The sequence below is a fragment of the Hermetia illucens genome, chromosome 2 (genome assembly GCF_905115235.1).
Source record: "Hermetia illucens chromosome 2, iHerIll2.2.curated.20191125, whole genome shotgun sequence".
Lineage (NCBI taxonomy): Eukaryota > Metazoa > Arthropoda > Insecta > Diptera > Stratiomyidae > Hermetia > Hermetia illucens.
Window position 1 is genome coordinate 187,380,838 of NC_051850.1, and position 19,852 is coordinate 187,400,689.

At 45.5% G+C, this 19,852-nt stretch overlaps 1 protein-coding gene across 1 annotated transcript in view; it reads left to right on the forward strand.

Annotated features, from left to right (window-relative positions):
- The window catches only part of LOC119648179 (ceramide transfer protein), a 98,203-nt gene that overhangs the window by 15,548 nt on the left and 62,803 nt on the right, over positions 1 to 19,852 (forward strand). Inside the window, exons 2-6 of the mRNA XM_038049759.1 lie at positions 7,788 to 7,904; positions 7,971 to 8,158; positions 8,215 to 8,299; positions 8,456 to 8,604; positions 8,694 to 8,754. Of these exons, the coding sequence (XP_037905687.1) occupies positions 7,788 to 7,904; positions 7,971 to 8,158; positions 8,215 to 8,299; positions 8,456 to 8,604; positions 8,694 to 8,754 (600 nt within the window). The remainder of the gene's footprint in view (positions 1 to 7,787; positions 7,905 to 7,970; positions 8,159 to 8,214; positions 8,300 to 8,455; positions 8,605 to 8,693; positions 8,755 to 19,852) is intronic.

Consider the following 19,852-nt stretch of genomic DNA (forward strand, 5'->3'; position numbering starts at 1 on the left):
TCCAGGGTGACCACCACACAATATTTGCTGGTACAACCCCTTCCGTGAATTGCATTTTCGACCAAGCCAGTAACCATTTTGATGGCATCAATGGTTGATCTGGCTTTACGGAACCCATACTGCCTATCTCAAAGGTCCCCTTGGGTCTCGACGATTGGGAGTAGCCTACTATAAATAACCCGCTCCAACATTTTCTCCATAGTGTCTAGAAGACATATGGGTCTATAGGAGGACGGTTCCCCTGGCGGTTTGCCAGCCTTAGGCATCTGTCTGTCTGTCTGCCTGTCCGTCACACGCATTTTTCTCGGAGACGGTTGAAGCGAAATTTGGTAGAAAGGTGCGAATTGTGAACGCTCACGAATATAGTGATTATATCCTTTTACGTCGAATTTAAGGGGGGGGGGGGGGTTCCCATACATGCAAAAGGTGGGTGTAAGTTTTTTTTCATCAAATGTAGTCATGTGGGGTATCAAACTAAAGGTCTCGGTTAGTAATTTTCGAAGCCGATCTTAGTTTTGGCATTTGCTGAAAAGGTGGGGAGTGCGGGGGGTTGAAAGTGATCAATTTTTTAACGAACCCATTCTCAGAAACTGCCCAACCGAAAAATCTGAAAAAAAAATCTATCTATATGGTGCCTAGGCTCCGAAATACTTTCCATACCTGTTCAAATAAAGTTGATAATAGTACATAACTGGAATTTTTTAGTAATTGACACGAAAACCCCCCTTAAGTTCACCCTAGAATCACAATATAGGCTACAGCATAAAGCATGATCCTGCCAAATTTGGTGAAAATCGCACTATTACTAACAAAGTTATACTAGGTCAAAGCTGTCGCTTCTCTGCAAATTCAAGACTATGAATGTCAATATCACTTGCTACATGCTAATGGGACATAATGCACACTCAAATCTCTTTATAAAAAAAATACACAAAACCTTTCATATCTGAAGCGTCTAGCTTCCGGGTTCCCGACTTGTTTAACAGCTGGGGCTGGAAAATGATCATTTTTTTAACGGACCCATTCTCAGAATCTACCCAACCGAAAAATCTGAACAGAAAATCATGAAGTTGCCTCTAGATGGTGTCCAGGCCTTAAAATAGCCCCCATATCGATATACATTCAAATGAAGTTAATATTATTGTACTATTTTGGCGTTCAGATCCGTTTCCCCATTAACATATAAGCACCAGGGCGTCGATATTCAGGGCGATTCTCTGTAGCCGACTCCCTCGGATTTGCCCGTGAAGGTCGTTCGCGATGGTCGTTCGCTGTTCGTCCAACAAACAGGAAAGAACCGTGGGCCACAGCCCACTCGAAGGACGTGTCGAGGGTTGCCCGATGGTGGTGCAAGGACCGCTGGAGGAGGGAGCGTCATGAAAATTTGAAGTGTAGCGCGGAATCGTGTTGTGCCAACAGATGGCGCTTGCCGCTACAGTACTCCCCGCCAGTGATGATGATTCAAATTTAGGGTGAAGATCACCAAGCGAAACTGGCTCGATAGTGATTAGCAAATTGGACACGCGTCGCAGATCTTCTCGGATGTGCTGTCGGCTGTTCGTCGTCTTGCAAGGCTGGCTGCTGCTCTTGGTGAGGTCGTTCATCATCTGGCCTCTCCCCAAATATTTAGGCCGGCTTCAAACAATCGATAGAGATATTTGCCTGCTTGCTTAATGTTGGTGAGAAAACTCTTTTCTAAGCAGTGGATGTTCGGGAAAGGATCATTGTACGGCATTTGCATCGTATCTTTGTCAGTCCCGTGTCTTACGAAGACATGTTCCGTGTGCAATGCGGCGCAAACTTCAGAGGTTCACCCGCTCTGTCCTGCGAAACCTTAAATTTTGTTTCATGTTGGAATGCATTTTTCAACATCTGAGTCTTTGACTTAACGTTAAAAAGTGGATATGCCTCCGACATCGCGGTAAGTGCTGCCCTTCATCAAAAGGTGAACAAAATCTGGCAGCCGTTGAGCTTCTTTTCCAAGAAATTGAATATAGTTCAATAGAACTGCAGCATCTACGATCGTGAGCTATTAGCCTCGTACATGGCAATGGGATACTTCCGATACTCCCTAGAAGGGAGCCCGTTCACAGTGTTCACGGAGCACAAGCCTCTTTCCTTCCTTTTTAAGTAGAAGCCCGAGAAAGCGTCCCCTCACCAACTCCAGCACCTAAACTTCATAAGCTAATTTATTTCGGATATCCAATATGTGTCCCCTGTTAAAATCTCTGCCACGGTTGATTTTTTGACAATCGCCGAAGGATGACGCGGTGCTTCAGAGCCTCAGGGACAACTTCAAATATAAATTTCGAGAGTTCCCCTCTTCGGCTCAATCTCCGAAATACTCTGCGAAACCTCTGAAAAGGGACCTAGGTCATATATTCCAGCCGCTTTTCGGAAGGGAGTATTCCATGCAGTACAAGATCTTGCGCATCCAGTCATTCGGACAAAGAATCAGCTGGTCACAAGCAAATATAAGGATGTTACTCCAGGGCCAGACAGTGCATCACGTGCCAGAAGTGCAAAGTCACCAAGCACGTACAAAAAGAAGTAGGCTCATTCCCTCGGACTACAAAGCGTTTTCACACGATCCACATCGACATTATTGGCCCCTTGCGAGATTGTCATGACTTCAAGTATTGCCTCACAATCATCGATAGGTTAATGCGGTGGCCTAAAGCAATACCGCTGGCCGACATTTCCGCACAATCGTGCGCCGAGGCCCTTTGTTGGGAATGGATCCCACGCTCTGGAGTTTCAGCCGAAGTTATTACTGACCAGGGAATACGGTTCGAGTCTACCCTGTTCTCGGAGTCAGGATAACTCCTAGGCTTCACACGCCATTGGACGACTGCGTACCACCCGTAGTCCAATGGGATGCTGGAATGCTGCCATGTGTTCGATACCAGGTTATTCCACTACTGGGCTTTTGCGCTTGCTCCGTTGGATTGAGATCTCGGAGAAGAAAGGTGCACGGTGCGCGAGATTTAATTTGCGTCCCTAAAATTGGCGGGCTAGGAGTCGGGTTTTATTGCTGAAATCCAATGTCAACTGGGGGTTGGGTTGTGTGGAGGCACTGTAGTGTGGAGCCGCTTAGAAGAGATTCGCCCGAGCTCCACACCAGATTAGCGAGACTCACCACAGCTGGAAACTCATCCGTCTGAATGGCGGTATAATATTATAATAATTTTGTTGCCTCCAACGGAGAAAAATAGAGGTGAAAAGAAAACTGTCATTAAGAATGAAATTTGATAATGTTTTGTGTTAATTTAATAAATACTAATCAAACCAATAAATTTTAATTAACTAACTAATGTTGAATGAGAGTGATTTATACACTGCTTTATGCAGATGATGTTTTCCTAGCGTCTAATAGCAAAAATTATGTCGAGTAACTTGTCCAAAAACAGAATGATCGCCTCATGCAACACGATCTTAGTTTGAATTTGAATAAAATTGAATTTTTGACGATCCATCCCCATGGGACAGGCACAATCACTCGGCAGCGGCAGCGACCTGTCCAGAACAGAGCGATTTAAATATCTCGGGTCAATGCTATCAGCCAATGGAGAATTGCGTTATGAGGTTGCTTCACGCATTAACGCAAGCTGGATGAAGTGGCGTTTCACAACTGGTGCCCTTTGTAATCGACACATCAACGAATTTGGCGCAATGTCGTCCGCCCTGTCGTCCTCTATGGTTCTGAGTGTTGTCCGACTATAAAGAATAATGAAGGGCGTTTTGGGGGTAATGGAGACGAATATGTTGCGTTGAAATAGTGTCGTGACACGTTTTGATCACATCCGTAGTCGGGATATCCGCGATCGATATGGGGTTGCACCGATCGTGGAAACATTGCAAGAGAGGCGCCTTCGAGAATTCAATTGCCAAGATTGATCGAAGTCGATGGTAAGCGACCAAAAGGCTGGCCGAAATAATCGTGGCTTGAGACACTTGGATTTAAAAGCCTCATGTTTGCATCCAGATTAGGTTTTTAGGAGCTTGTATTTTTTTATAATTCGAAATAGGTTTCTGACATGTTTTTCGTATTTAACAAAGTTCTCGTATTTAACAAAGTTCAATACACAATTTCAAAAAAGTATTGCTATTATAACTCCGAAATATTAGAAATTATACTGATTTCCGTCCGTAACTATTTTCTTTCTGCACAAAACTCGTTCTTCTCACAATGACAGCCAACTGTCTTTTTTACTTATTATTATTATTTTTTCATCTGACGTTTCTCGTCACTTACTCTGTTCTTCATTCTTGTAGCGAGGTCTAAACTGAGTGGAGAGCGCCGATGACGTCATCTGTCCGCTGGTATTCGCAATAAAATAAATTTCGAATGCCGCGAATCCTGCCGCGCCACATCACTCCGCCCCCAGATGAAACCGAGGTGTTTCAGCGACCGAATCCGGAACACTCTCCATCAGTCCTTCAAGCACACGGGCTTCAGCCTGGACAGGGAGACCGCCTTTTTGTGTCCACCGATCTCGAGCTGGAAGAAATGTTCTCCCCGTTCGAGAACGCGGTACGGGCCTACGTAAGGAGGCTGCAGCGGCTTCCGGACGGCATCCGTCCTGACCAGGACGTGCGTACACGTGTCCAGTTCCTTGGGCGCACAAACAGGTGCGGACGAGTGTTGGGTGGGAGGAGTGGCTCTGATGCGTCAGAGATTGTCTCTCAGCAGACGCACCAACCCCGATTCTGTGAGACCCGATCTCTTGTCGGAGACCGGATCACTTGGAAGTCTCGGGTTCTCCCCGTATACTAGCTCCGCGGGGCTGGCAGCAAATTCCTCTCGGCGGGTTGTACGTAGGCCGAGTAGGACAAGAGGCAAGACTTGGGTCCAGGGCGGATCGTCGCGTGCCATAATGGCGGCTTTCAGCGTCCGCTGCCAACGTTCTAGCATCCCATTGGATTGCGGGTGGTATGCAGTAGTCCGCTGGGAGTTTGCCTAACTCCGAGAAAAGGGTGGACTCAAATTGCATTCCCTGGTCAGTGATGACCACTGCAGGGACGTCAAAGCGAGGTATCCACTCTCGACAGAGGGCTTCGGCACAAGATTGCGCCGCAATGTCTTTCAGAGGTATTGCCTCAGGCCACCGCGTAAACCTGTCGATGATTGTGAGACAATACCTATAACCGTGCGAGTCTCGCAAAGGCCCTACTATGTCGAGGTGTATTGTGTGGAACCGCTTGGTAGTGCGGGGGAATGAGCCTACTTCTTTCCTTACATGCCTGGAGACTTTACACTTCTGACATGCGATGCACTCTCTGGCCCAGGAATTGACGTCCTTATTCATAGAGGGCCAGAAGTATTTCTCGGTGACTAACCGATTTGTTGTCCTGATGCCTGGATGCGCTAAGTCATGAACTGCATGGAACACTTCCTTGCGAAAGGTGGCCGGAATGTATGGCCGAGGTCCCTTTTCCGAGTCTTCGCAGCACAGAGAGAGGTTTGAGCCGAAGATAGGCAACTCCCGAAATTTGTATTTGGGGTTGGATTTGAGGCTCTGAAGTGCTGCGTCATCCTCCTGCGCCTTGGCAATAGCCAAGAAATCGAGTGAGGCGGGGATGTTAACCTCGGAGACACGAGACAAAGCGTCAGCAACTATGTTGTCCTTGCCGGACACGTGCTGGATGTTTGACGTAAACTGGCTTATAAAGCTCAGGTGTCGAAGCTGACGAGGGGACGCTTTGTCGGGCTTCTGTTTGAAAGCATACGTGAGAGGCTTATGGTCCGTGAACACTGTGAACGGCCTGCTTTCTAGTGAGAAACGGAAGTATTTGATGCTCAAGTACGCGGCGAGCAGTTCGCGATCGTAGGTAATGTAGTTCCGTTGAGCGGAATTCAACTGCTTCGAGAAGAAGTTCAACGGCTGCCAAACTTGATCTACCTTTTGGTGAAGGGCGGTACCTACTGCGATGTCAGCGGCATCAACAAAAACGGCTAGGGGTGCATCTTGCAGAGGGAATACCAAGAGTGTAGCGTCGGCCAGTTGTTGATGGGATTTGTCAAACGCGCGAATAGCCTCTTCAGACTACACAATCTCTCGTGTGTCCCTAGTTTTGGGGCCAGACAAGTACGCGTTCAAAATGGACTGGTGATGGGCGGCCTTGGGCAGGAAACGACGGTAGAAGTTTAGCATGTCCAAGAACCTCCTCAACTCCTTCACTGTCTTTGGACGCGGGAAACTTGTTATCGCTTGCACCTTGTCTGGGTCGGGCTGTATTCCTTCAGGGGAAATGAAGTGGCAGAGGAATCTCACCTGTTTTTGAAGAAATTTGCATTTCTCAACGTTTAGGACTAAACTGGCCTCAAGGAGACGTTGAAAAATGCACTCGAGATGGGCTAAGTGCTCAGACTCAGTGGAAGAAGCGACGAAAACATCATCCAAATATATAATACGAAACAGAAGTGGAGGTTTCGCAGGACTGAGTGAATGAACCTTTGAAAGGTTTGCGCTGCATTGCACAATCCGAAAGTCATTCGGGTGAACTCGAAGAGTCCAAAGGGTGTACATATTGCCGTCTTTGGAATGTCTTCAGGAGCTACTGGGATTTGGTGATAAGCCTTGGTTAAGTCCAAGGTCGAAAAGATGCGGCAATTCGCGAGGTGATGCGCAAAGTCGTGGATGAGTGGAATTGGATATCGGTCAGGAACAGTCTGTGCATTTAGCCTTCTGTAATCCCCACATGGGCGCCATTCGCCGTTTGGCTTAGGGACCATATGCAGTGGGGAAGACCAACAGCTGTTTGAGGGCCTGCAGATATCCTGTTGAACGAGTTGTTCAAACTCTTTCCGTGCAATAGCCAGTTTCTGGGATGGTAGGGAACGCACCTTCGAGAAGATCGGGGAACCAGTAGTGATAATGTGGTGCTGCACATTGTGCTTCACTGGTTTGGAGAGACTACACTCGGTAGTAATCTGGCTGAACTTTTGGAGAAGTGCCCGAACACGAGAGTCGGTAATGTCTTCTAAAAGAACGGAAAGATTATTGCCTGGGTGAGATACCATTTGTCCCGACGAATTAAGGTTGGTCGTGCAATCTATGAGACTTGTTTTGCAAGTCTACCAGTAATCCATAGGGACACAGGAAGTCTGCGCCTAGTATGGGGAAGTTGACATCCGCCAGGATGAAACGCCACGAAAACGTCCTACGCAAGCCAAGACTTATGTCCACTTGCCTATATCCGTATGTGTTTATGCGGGAGGAATTTGCTGGCCCCAGTTTGAGCGGTTGTGGAAATAGTCGATGATGCTGGGGTACGGGAAGAACCGAAACCTCCGCACCAGTATCGATGAGTTAGTTGCGCCTGCTGAGAGGGTCGTAAATTGTTAGGCGACGTGGCGCTGCGTTCGCGAATCCTGCCGCGCCACAGGCTTTTGATAGAACCAAATGGCGAAATATTTCACAACGAACTGACCCCGCTTGTGAACGGGACAGAGGCTGCAGGAAAACAAAAGGAGTGCATTCTTTTAAATAATAATTGATGATGTTTGGAGAGTTAATTTAATGTATCAGAGTCAGGTGCATATGATTATATGTATATAATGTGGAAATCGTTAGGTTTGCTTTAGTAGGGGACAATTCAGGAATATATTTTTAATTAGTGATCCATCTAACTTCTATTCATTCCTCTACCTCCAATTCAAAAATCAATAACCGTAGGACAAGCTTATCACGTAGTGTTTCCCATTGCGATAATTATGTCGTGAAATTCCCATGACCCTATGACTGAAAAAAGTAAAATGAAATCATATCGAATTTCTGTTGCAGAGTCATGAATTCGATGAATGCCGTTTCGATGTGGCTGTGAACAATTGCGTATGGTATTTGAGAGCTGAAAGCCCCGAGGACAAACAGAATTGGATTGAAGTGTTACAGTCGTATAAGGTTTGTATCTTTGTTTTTACTATAATATTTCTGGGCAAAAACTCTAACGTTTTGTGAATACTTTAGGCGGATGGTACGAACACGGAGACTGCATCACTTAAACGTCACGGAAGCTCGGTTTCATTGCAATCGAATAATTTATCCACAGCAAGCGGAAGCAGTTTGAAACGAGCCAACCGTAGCTTAAGAGAAAAAGTAAATGAAATAGAAACATTCAAAGATATTTTATATGGACAAATAGAAACTTTGCAAAGGTATAGTATTTTCAGTAGTTCTTGAAATTAGCTTATTAAATCGTTTCTGTTTTCAGATATTTCGATGCATGTGCCGAGCTCCATAAGGACGAAGGTAAACCCTTCGATCTAGGCGACGGGTTGAAGCCTATAGACTTCAAAGTAAGTGATTAGAACATTTCCAAATTACTTCATTTGCTGAAACATCAACTAAGCCTTCCCTTTGCCTTCCGTCAATCCAATATCTGACAACAAATCACTTGATGTCAGTGCGTATGAATTTTATGATAATTTCCTGGATTTTATTTTATTTGTTAGGGCGAATCAATAACATTCCGTGCGACAACTGCTGGTGTCCTTACTACGTTGCAACATTGTTTGGATATTATAACGCAACGGGACGACTGTTGGCGGAAGAAACTCGATAAGGAAATCGAGAAGAGGAAAAAGGCTGACGAACTGAACAGGTGTGTTATCGAGTTTAATAAATGCCTTAAGGTTGTAGGATCGCAAAGTGTGCGGATAATAATGGTTACATGTTTTTGATTTTTTTCAGAAAATATAAAGAAGAGCTGGAGAAATTACAGAACTCATCGTTCCCCGGACCAGATTTTGAGGTAAGTTATATATTTAGGCCTTTTTGTATCACTTTTGTGATACATACCTAACTCGAAGAATTTGTTTTGACATGAAATCCCAGCGGGTTGGGTACACGTGGGTTTTTAGAAATTACGTTCGACGAATTGAGTACATTTGTTGTGTTATTTGCTGCTTGCGAGGGTAGTTGCTCAAGGACTTGTTAATGAGGGATTTCGGGCGAATGGAATTACTTTAATTTTAAAGCAGCACATAGTTGGGGGATTGGATTACTCGTCGTTATTCCCACGCTTCATTTCTGGGAAAAGTTTCTTGTAATTTAGAGGATGTATGATATGAAGCCTAGACTAATTAAGAAGTGACTAGATGTGTTGGGGCCATTTACTTACGTTACACTTTTCTAACGCAGTGAATGGAACATATGAGGGGTCTAGTTCCTAAGGTGACCTTAAAATTCAGCTTTAGAATCAGCAGTCACATATGTTGGGAATCAGTTTTTCGCGTTTCCTGAAAAAAGACCTTTTTGGAACATGTGTCTTTCGTACTAAACACCACATATGCCACGGCTGTTACTGCAATCAAAATTTTCGAATTGAACTGAACCAGCTGGTCCTTAATATGTAATGAGAAAATAATTGAATCACGGAATTCGAAAGGGCACTTATCAGATTTTAAAAAGTTTTGAAGAAGCTCAAAAAACTAATTAAGTTTCAAAGCAAAATATCTGAAAGAAACGTAGTTTTGCTGATGATGATGATAAATGAAAGGGACTCACCCCCCATTGGAACACATAATGAAGATGAGTTGTCATTTCCTTTTTTCACTTACTTGTCAGTCTCAAAGAACGCATTAACGTCTGTCACTCTAGTCACGTTACATTCGAAAACCCCAAGCTCAATTATCAAAGGTTTTGCGTTTTTTTCTTTTTGCCATATATACCATGATCAAACTGAGATTAGCTTTTGCACATGGTCCTTAGAAAACCACGCCCTTAGTCGGTTTGCCATACCGCGCTCCAACCGCTTAAGAAATTTGTCCAAGGGTCGAAACAATATGGATTGCTGGTGTTTCTAAGCAAACACATATTTGATCAGTAAAAAGGTCAGCGAGCGCAATGCTGACCACATTGCCTCCTACAGTATACTGTAGTGTACCGTTTCGGTTTTGAATGAAGTGCTCTAACACACTTTAAGGCCCTGATCCAATATGGATTGTTGCGCCAACGATTATTATTATTAAAAGGTCAGTTTCTGGGGACATCTGGTCTCAAATGTCCTTTGCAAACCAGGGTCGAAGCCGGGCAGTCATACTTGCAACTAACCAAATTGAAGCAGTTTGAAGGATTCGTGATATACTTTTGGCCATGTTCTGCAAAGCATCCGGCTTCGCATTATTGATGCAGTCCTCCAATAATGGATCAACTCAAACTGGGAGAAATTCGTTTTTTCTCAAGGAAGTCTGATCCAGGGGAACGTACGAGGTTAGACAATTAAGTAATGAGACTGATTCCATAAAAACCGTATATTTAAAAATTATTCTACAATTCTGCCATCCCCTTCAAAGTAGTCCCCTTGGGCAAGTATAGAGCGATTCCCGCGCGTTTTCCACTCTTCGTAACATTTCTGGAACGCTTCGACTGGAATGTCCGCGAGTACTCTCTTCACGGCCGCTTGGATGTCCGTAATTGACTCAAAATGGGTTCCTTTGTTCATTGTTCTAGGGAACAAAAAAAGTTACAGGGTGACATATCGGGCGAATAAGGGTGCTGTTGCAACACGGCGATCCCTTTAGAGGCTAAATACTGGGACACGCTGAGGGCGGTGTGGCACGGTGCGTTGTCGTGACGAAGGATCCAGTTACGAGGCGATAGTAGATTTGATTTACGGCTTGTCCCGGTGGAACAAATTCTTTGTGGACGATTCCACGGCTATCAAAAAATGTAATAATCATCGTTTTTACCTTCGAGCTTTTTTCGGGTGAGGGGCGTGCGGAGACAATCATTGTGAACTTTGGTATTTGGTTTCCGGGTCGTATTGGAAAAACCAGCTCTCATTGCTTGTAATAACTCGATCAAGCAGCGTGGGATCGTTTTCCACTTGTTCCTAACAGTCTTCTGTGACGGTCATTCGATGCTGCTTTTGCTCCTCAGAAAGGTTCTTTGGAACCATCTTCGCGCACAACATTTTCATCCCGAAATCACTTGTTAAAATTTGTCTGACTGTTTCACGGTTCATACCCAGTTCCGAGACCAACATTCGAACTGCTGAACGCCGATCTTCACGGATTAGGGCGCGCACACGCTGCGCATTCGCGTCAGTCCGCACCTCGACTGGTCTCCCACTCCGCGCTTCGTCTTCTACGCTTTCACGCCTCTCCTTGAACTCTTTATGCCATCGAAACACCTGGGAACGACTAAGAGCACTACCACCATGCACTTTTACAATTTTAGCGTACGTTTCCGAAGCTGTTTCGCCCAATCTGGCGCAAAATTTTATCGCGACGCGTTGCTCTAGATTTCGTTTCTCCATTTTCGTGACGAGCACCATCAACACACGTCTACTCAACACGACACACCAGGCGAACTAAACAAGCTAGTGCGATGGTGAATATATCAACGGAGAGGGGAAGGATGCCGGGGAAGTTTATCTAGGGCAGTAAACACACAATCACTAGATAGGAGAAGTTAAAGTTAAATTTTCAATACAACATGAACAATATCCTCAGAGGCCAAGGAAAGTACAGTACGGCTGTAAAGAAAAGGGGCTCCGTTACAACTAACAACACTTTTCCCCAGATGGAGCCAATAACTACTAATACAAACAAGGGTTTAGTGTTTGAACATCCTGCCTACTATATAGTACCTGAGTATCAAAAACTAATGCATAAAATTATGCTGGTATTTAACAAACTGTATGAGAGCCACGAGCACCTAGGAATTTCATACGAGATACAGTACATCAGACTTATGACAGAAAAGTTGAACAACTCTAGGACGTGCTAGTCATGGAAAACCCCGATGGTAAGGATTTTGCAAAATAACGTGCAGAACATAGTTAGTCCCTGCAAGAAACCTATGACGTTCACTTTACTCCAGTTTCCAACAGTAACAGGATACTGTTTAGTGTCCAGATTGAAACGTGATGGATATGACGCAGAGAAGAACTTTTAGAAAAGTCAATTTTGAGGTTGAACATGAAATATTGATTGCAGAAACACTAAATCTTAAACCTTGACCCTTAAACCTAACATTATTATAACGCATGCCATTTGACATATACTCTTGGACCCTGCGCTTATAGGAATATACAGAACTGAAGCTGGATGAGTGGTCGTGCTCGGTAAGCAGTGGCCTACCCCAAGGAAGTGTCTTAGTCCGGGTACTTTTCAATCTCTACACAACCTCGCTTCACTCCATACTCAATGACTTAACTGACACCCACCAATACGCAGATGACTTCATCATTCTTGCTATGGGGACAGGAGATGATCAGGTGGATACGCTGCTACAAAAATAGGTTGACCTTTTTTTGTGAACAAATGTAACACCCTGAGACTCCCAATGAACAGAGATAAGTCTAGCATTATTGATTTTAGGAGAAATTATGGGAAACCATGCAAAAATTTTGATACATCAATCCCCTCTAAAACAGATAACGGAGATAACATTTCTGGACAAAACAATTACGAAATCTCCTTCGATGGTAGTAAATTTTGCCACAGGTTTCTCATGGGGATTACAACCTGAGAGAGCCTTAAAACTATTTAGGATCACTGTGAGACCAGTGCTTGATTATGCTGCTGCCTTCACGCTCTTGATGCCCACATGCCCCCGCATTGGCTACATTTGGCCGGGACCACCACTCCGATTTTTTCTATGGGGTAGTTTAAGTGGCAGTGTTCCGTTAAAAGCCCTACTAGGGCTTTCATATCCCACTTCTTAAGTGACAACAAAAATGCCGCTCTAGCGGCCTTGGGTTCCTTCACAAAGATTTTCGCCTACCGGTGAAAGTTCAAATTTCTCCATTCGGCTGTGTGAATCCTTGCCATTTCCCCCCTTCAGAGTAGACTTGACAGTGGATGACCGGATGGCAAAAGCTGGTTCTGGCTCCACCATTGTGGATTCAGAACCTTGGCGAGCCAGTCTGTCAGCTTCCTCATTACCAGCGACGTTTGAGTGCCCTGGCACCCATATCAGGAATATTTTGTTCAGTTGGGCAAGTTCCAGCAGCACCTGATGACAACTCAACATCAGCTGCCTTGATATGTCGTTGCTATTTAGTGCCGATAATGCCATCCGACTGTCAGAACAGATTCGAATGATGTGACCCCTGCATTTTTGCCGCAAACATTCCTCTGCTGCCAATAAAATGGCATATATCTCCGCCTGAAATATGATCGTCATTCTTCCGAGAGGTCGAACCAATTCCATAATCGGATTTCCGAACACACCCTTGCGATCGATCCGTTTTCCATGACTGACCCGTCGGTGAAGATTATTAAGTCTGTAATCCCATAAGATTCGTGGCCATTTATCGACCATTCGTCTCTTTTGATGATTACGGAAGAATATGTCTTTTCGATAACGAATCTGGAAACCATATGTTCGGCGGCCATCAAAACCATCTGACGTTTGCCAAGAAATTTCCAGATGGACGCATGACCATATGATTGGCCGCCTCTCCACGCGCAATAGTATCAAGCCTATATGTGTTGTTAGCTGCTTTCCGTTTTATCTCCAAATGGATCGGGAGTTTAAATTTAGAATAGCTTCGAGTGCCATGGTCCAGTAATTGAATTTGAATTTAACAGCTTGCTGTTGTTAGCAAGGTTCAGTCTCGGTCACCAGACGATACATGCATACATCAAAATGGGATTTATTATGGATGTATACATCCAATGAATCCATTTTGGTGGAAGCCCCAGATCTTACCTATCGCAGTCCTACAGTACCAGAGCAATCTGCAGGATTTTTGGTATCTTGGATATGGTGCTTCCACGTTAACTTGGAGTCGAGATGTACTCCTAAATATATTACTGTTTTTATCAGCGGGATTTCCGCCCCTGTTAAGGTAGGCAGTGTGTAGTTGCCCCATCTGACGCTTCTAGTGAACATAATTAGTTCAGTCTTCCTAGCGTTCACCGTGAATCCATTATGCAGGCAACAATTGTGGATTACATGCAGTGTTGCATTCAGGCAAACTTGCCGATAATTATTACGACTAGATCGTCCTCAAATGCTTGTACGAAGACCTTTGTGCCCTTCAGGAGCCATAGCAAGGTGTTCATTACCAAGAATCATAACAGAGGAAGGAGAACCCCACCCCTGTGGGCAACCAAGGCATCCTTTCTCTGTATTATTAGAGCAGGAATAATGCTATCTGTACCTGCAGACTTATATCTATGAAACGAGTTAAATGCTCATTTCACTCGCTCCCGTGAAACTACTTTGCATGCCAGAATCCAATCTTGCGTTTGAGGGTTATATGTGTCTGCCGAGATGAGATTTTGGATGCTGCCTGGGAAGTGCACTTCAAGCAAATGGTTTGCCGTTTTCTCATCGCTTTCTGTTAAAGGATTTTGTCCAAACGGGTGCTGCATATAGTAAAGTGGAAGAACAGCCTCCTCGGTGGTTTGGGCCCTCCAATATTGGGCACCATGCCAGTCAACGTAGCTACAATTTTGCTGCTTTCTCGCCCGCGTAACCGAGGTATTTGATAAAAGGCTTGGACTCTTATCACATGGTGTCCTACACGAAACCGTAGAACTTCATTCAGTTTACGCCTGCTTATCAGTACAGCCTCAGTTTTGTGTTCCGCAAACTCTAATCCATATGATACCAAACAAATCCTTGATCCGCCTAACCGATATCTCACATGCCCAGATAACATCCTCTAGTGTTTGTTCACTGCAACAATTGCGATGTCGTCTGTATAGCCGATAATGGCAGCTTGTCGCAGAAGTTTCATGCGCAGTACATGGTCGTATATCACGTTCCAGAGTAGTGGGCTCAGCACTGATCCTTGAGGGACTCCGTCGTTTATCAAATATTCAATTGGGCTTAAGTCGGTGTCGTAGAGGAGCTTTCTAATCCCGAAATAATTCCTGATGATTACCTGAATATACGAGGGAACATTCAGCTGGTATAAGGATCTTATTATATGCTGCCATTACGATGAGTGGAAAGCATTCTTCACGTGCAATTGCTTCCGCTGCCAGATTGACTACTGCGTTGATAGCATCCACCATTGATCGGCGGCGAAAAACCTATTCCCTTCTGCTTCTCCTACAATTGGGCGCAGCTTGTTATGTCTGTCTGATTGTCCGTCACACGCATTTTTCTCGGAGACGGTTATAGCGATTGACACCAAATTTGGTGGAAAGGTGGGAACTGTGAACGTTCACGCATACAGTGAATTGCATTCTCTTACGTCGAACTTAAGAGGGGGGGTAAGGGGGGTGTATTTTTTTTTCACCAAATATAGTCATGTGGGGATCAAATGAAAGGTTTCGATTAGTACTTTCCGTTCAGCTTCCGGTTTTCCGGCTTGTTTCAGGACTAATGCTGGGTTGTTGTTTAGGATCTGCGGGATCCTAAGTCCACATCCACGGACTAAATGAGGAGCAACTTACTCCCACGTTTTTTAGTCCATGGATCCCTAGTTTGGAGCGTAGCGTAGAAATGAGATAGTTCAACGTCTCTAACGCCGAACCACACATTCTGCACTGGTCGTTCTCCACCCGTTCTTTCATGATGAGCTTTTTATAAGCTCGGGTGGCGACCACGCCATCCTGAATGGCACACATGAACCCCTCCGTCTCAGCAAAGAACTCCCCAGCACACAGCCATCTGTTCGACAAATGCAAATCGACAAATGGCTGCCAAAGACAATTCACGTGTTTACCGTGCATTGCCTTCGACTTCCATTCATCGATCCGCTTTTGGTCCGACTTCACCCCACTCAGGACACAGGATTGAAAGATCGATCCTTCAAGTTAAGTGGAGTCAGCCCACAGTCTGCCTTACAGACAGCCGCATGCAAGGGATTCGCCTGCTCTTTGCTGTACAAATAAGCGCGCAGCGAGTCGACTTGGCGATGATGTTGTGCCGCCACGTCAACCACGCCTCTACCTCCGATGTCACGAGGCAGGTTCATCCGCTCCACGGCAGACTTTGGATGATGCATTCGGAATTTGGACATAGTTGTCCGTATCCACCGCTGGACGTTTTCCAGATCGGTCTTCGTCCACGGCAATATTCCGAATACATAAGCCAGTGAAGGGATAGCGAATACATTCAACGCGCTTATTTTATTCTTCCCCGAGAGATGCGATTTCAGCACCAGCTTTACACGTCGCAGGAATTCGGACAGCAGAGCATCCTTCAGATCACCAACTCGAGCATGGGTTCCTTGCAGAATTCCTAGGTACTTGTAGAAGTCTGTTTCGGTCATAGCTTCGATGTGGAGGTCACCAATGCTATGTCCGGCATGCGGCTCGTAATGACCTTTGCGGGTGGCTTGGATTCGACACTTGTCTAATCCAAATTCCATCCGAATATCACGGCTGAACATGTCTATTCTTCGCAACAGAATTCTAGGATGGTTGTCAGTACCAGCATACAGCTTGATGTTATCTAAGTACATCAAGTGTGTCAATTCGCACTTAGCACGTAGGCCATACTTTATTACAAAACCATGCCCTCTAGCATCATTTAGTAGCCATGAAAGGGAGTTCAGTGCCATACAAAACCAAAGGGGACTTAACGAATCCCCCTGGAAGATGCCTCTCCGTATACGGATGGGCTCTGAGGTATTAGCACCCTCAGATGTACGGACTGATAAGGTGGTATGACTTCCATGACTGTCGCCAAAAACTTTATTAGTTTCGGATCAATGCGATACAGATGTAGGATATCGATTAGCCAGGTATGCGGAACGCTATCAAAAGCCTTGGCATAATCGATATAGCAACTAAAGAGGTTTCTTTGGCCTCTAGTTGCTTGTTCTACAACTACTGAGTTGATAATGAGTTGCTCTTTGCAACCCCTTGACCCAACTCGGCAGCCCTTCTGCTCCTCGGACAGAATGTTGTTGGTCTCGAGGTGCGGATTGATCCTTCCACTAATAATTGACGTGATGAATTTGTAGAGGGTTGGTAAGCAAGTGATCGGTCTTGTGTCTGCGGGGGTCCTGCACCGTGTCCTTCTTAGGAATAAGGTAGGTAATCTCCCCAGTGAGGAAGGGTGGAAATTCCTCCGGCCGACTCATGACCTCATTTATACTGCGTGACAACCGACTGTGTATGCTGGTAAATTTCTAATACCAGAAATTCTACACCCGATCCAGACCTGGGCCCCTCCAGTTCTTCGAGCTGTTTGTGGCTCGTCGAACTTCCTCTTCGGTAACATCCGCAAAATTCATGCCAGGCGTATTGGCATGGCGGGTGCCTTCGGCGGTGATCCACTCAGCATGCTGGGCGGGTAACCCCCAAAGTCCACCCCAATACTCTTTCGCTTTCGTCACCGAGAACTGTATTGTCTGGACGCTCTGTTGGGATTCGTTGAGAGATCTGAAAAAACTCCGTTGGTTGCTCGCGTATGTTGCATTCTGGACACGTCTGGAATGACTTTCGCCATGCCGTCGTAACCGACTGCATATGACAGAAAGTTTCTGTTTTAGTGTGTCCAGAATTTCAACTACGGGTGTCTCACTGGGGATGGCATAGTTCCGGTAAACCCTCTGCACTTTATTTCTCACCCGTCTGCTGGCATTGCCAGTGCTGATCTGAATTAGTCTAGCAATGCCCTGCCTTAGTGAGTGCCGCCGACGTTCCAGATGAATTTTCCATGGTGGATCTCTTTGGTCACTCAAACCAATAACATGAAAGCGAATCTTTTGACCGTGCAATCTGATAGCCGCAACTGCACCACTATACACAAGTGATTGTAGTTGCAGCAGCAACATATCAGCACACAGCCGAGATGCAATCTCATCATTGATTTGAGATAGAATTCGAGTTGCTGGAGATGCATAGAGCCTGGGAATACCTGGTCTATGCAAAGGATCTATATCCGAGAATTCTATACATGCTCTTTGGAATTCGTCCCGAACCTCAGCGGAAACCTCAGGTGGACGGGGGAGAACAGTGCTTCGGTGAATATTGAAACTGTTGCCTGCAGTGCGGCGTGCCCCCATCGACTTTCGGTCACCAGTTTCCCCGATGACCTCAAGTCGAACACGTTCCCTGATGGTGGCCGGGATTGTGTCGCTGCGAGTAATAAAGCGGTACTGGTCTGCGACTCGCTACACAGTCACGTGCGCGAATTGAATTGCGGGAAACGCTCGACGAATCTCTGGTGCAACAAGGGGCGGTAAGATGTTGTATCCCGCCGTTATTTCGTAGTAAGAGCGGATGATGAAGAGGTTCATTTCTTCAATCCATTTCATCCGCTGCCTACGCGAACCTGCTGAAGTGGTCGCCACAGATTGTGGCGAAACAGATGCAGCAGGCGGAGCTGTGCTCCTGGTCGTCGTGGCGCCTAGACGTCGAACCGCCCCACGACTAGCGGTTTCGACGCCGTGCTGTCCATTACGAGAGCCCGATCCAGTCACCAAGTCAGACGACTCCCGTCGATTATCCGTACCGGACCTCAAATTTCTTCTTCTTCTCATTTTTGGTGGTGCATTTTATCCCTAGCTGCCAGGTGTTGGGATAGCTTTCTTAGTGAGTAATCTGCAAGACTGCAAAGTTCCTGCACTTTCCTCACCTACCCCCTGAGACGCTGCGGTGCGCCACCGCACAGCCATTCAGACTGAAGCTATCCATTCCTCCTCCTTTTACAACCGGGCTTGGGACCGGCTTCGGCGGAATAATAATTATTTTGCCTGAAGGTTGTTTGCTACCCGAAGACAGGTGCTTACCGGTAGGTAGGTAAGACTTTTGCCTAAGCAGGGGTGGCCGCTTGGAGCTCGGGGTCAGGAAACCTGACAGAAGGGGATTGCTTTGGCTCGTCCCTTAAGGGCTTGGTTCTCACTTCAATAAGTGGCAAATCTGAGTCTAGACTCAGGCTCTCCATCGCGCCCCTTCGCTCCATCGCGCCCCTTCGCTCAGGGTTGGATCGACATTATCAAAGTCCTGTTGAATTCTTTTGTTTTTAAGTTCTTAAGTTCTTAGCTTCTTTATGGTTGGCCTCCATGATCTTGGTTTTACCGGGGAAATAAGTCGATCTCGGCAGGGACTCTTTTTGCCGAGACAAGACTAGTTGAAACTGGGGGTTGCCTGGTACCCAGAGTTTACCGTTCACGGCCACTTCGTAACCCTTGTCACCATTCAGCCCTCGGAACGGTAGTCACAGCTTGGTTTGGGGTTTTGATTACCGCTCAACTTTAAGTGTCACCTCTGGCTTCCCGGAGGATCGTCCTTACTGAGCCCTCTCACCACGGCAAGGTAGGTAATTGTCGAGGGAGTTAAAGGGTGGGGTAGTTAAGGTAAATACCATAAGTTTGATAATGTTTCATGCTGAACTTGTTATGGATGGAGCAATTGTTGGGGCTGCTCGGTTTCATTCATTCGGTGTATACGTTTGGTATTTTGATTCGGAGCCTTTTCGCACCTTTGCACTTTAGTCTGCACTATAAGAGAAAGCAGGTTTCCACATAAATGGTTAAGAGTGCACACTTTTGTTTGAAGTTGATAATATTTTGCTTTTTCAATGAGTATTCACATCTCTTCAAATTTGGCTTCGGATAATTGAGGTTGTGCCCTTTACATTGATAACCTGCCTTGACAGAACTATCTTTCAAACCAACAATAGCACTTCAATTTTCCTGGCATCCACTGATTTTTATGACAACTTTTCATAAACTCAATGGTGCATGAACCATTCCACTTTTCTTGAGAAACAACTTGAACTACATATGCATTACACTCGGCAAAAAATTGAAGCGTGCGGAAAGATAAAGAGATTTGTATGTCGCTAAGAGCGTGCACAGTGCCCCAGTTATTGCATAATATTTCATGTAGTCTCTGTTGCATAATCGTACGCAGTAATTGTTATTCCAAATCCATAACGCCATGAAAATGTCTGTACGAATTCCGAATTATAAATAAATGGAAAAT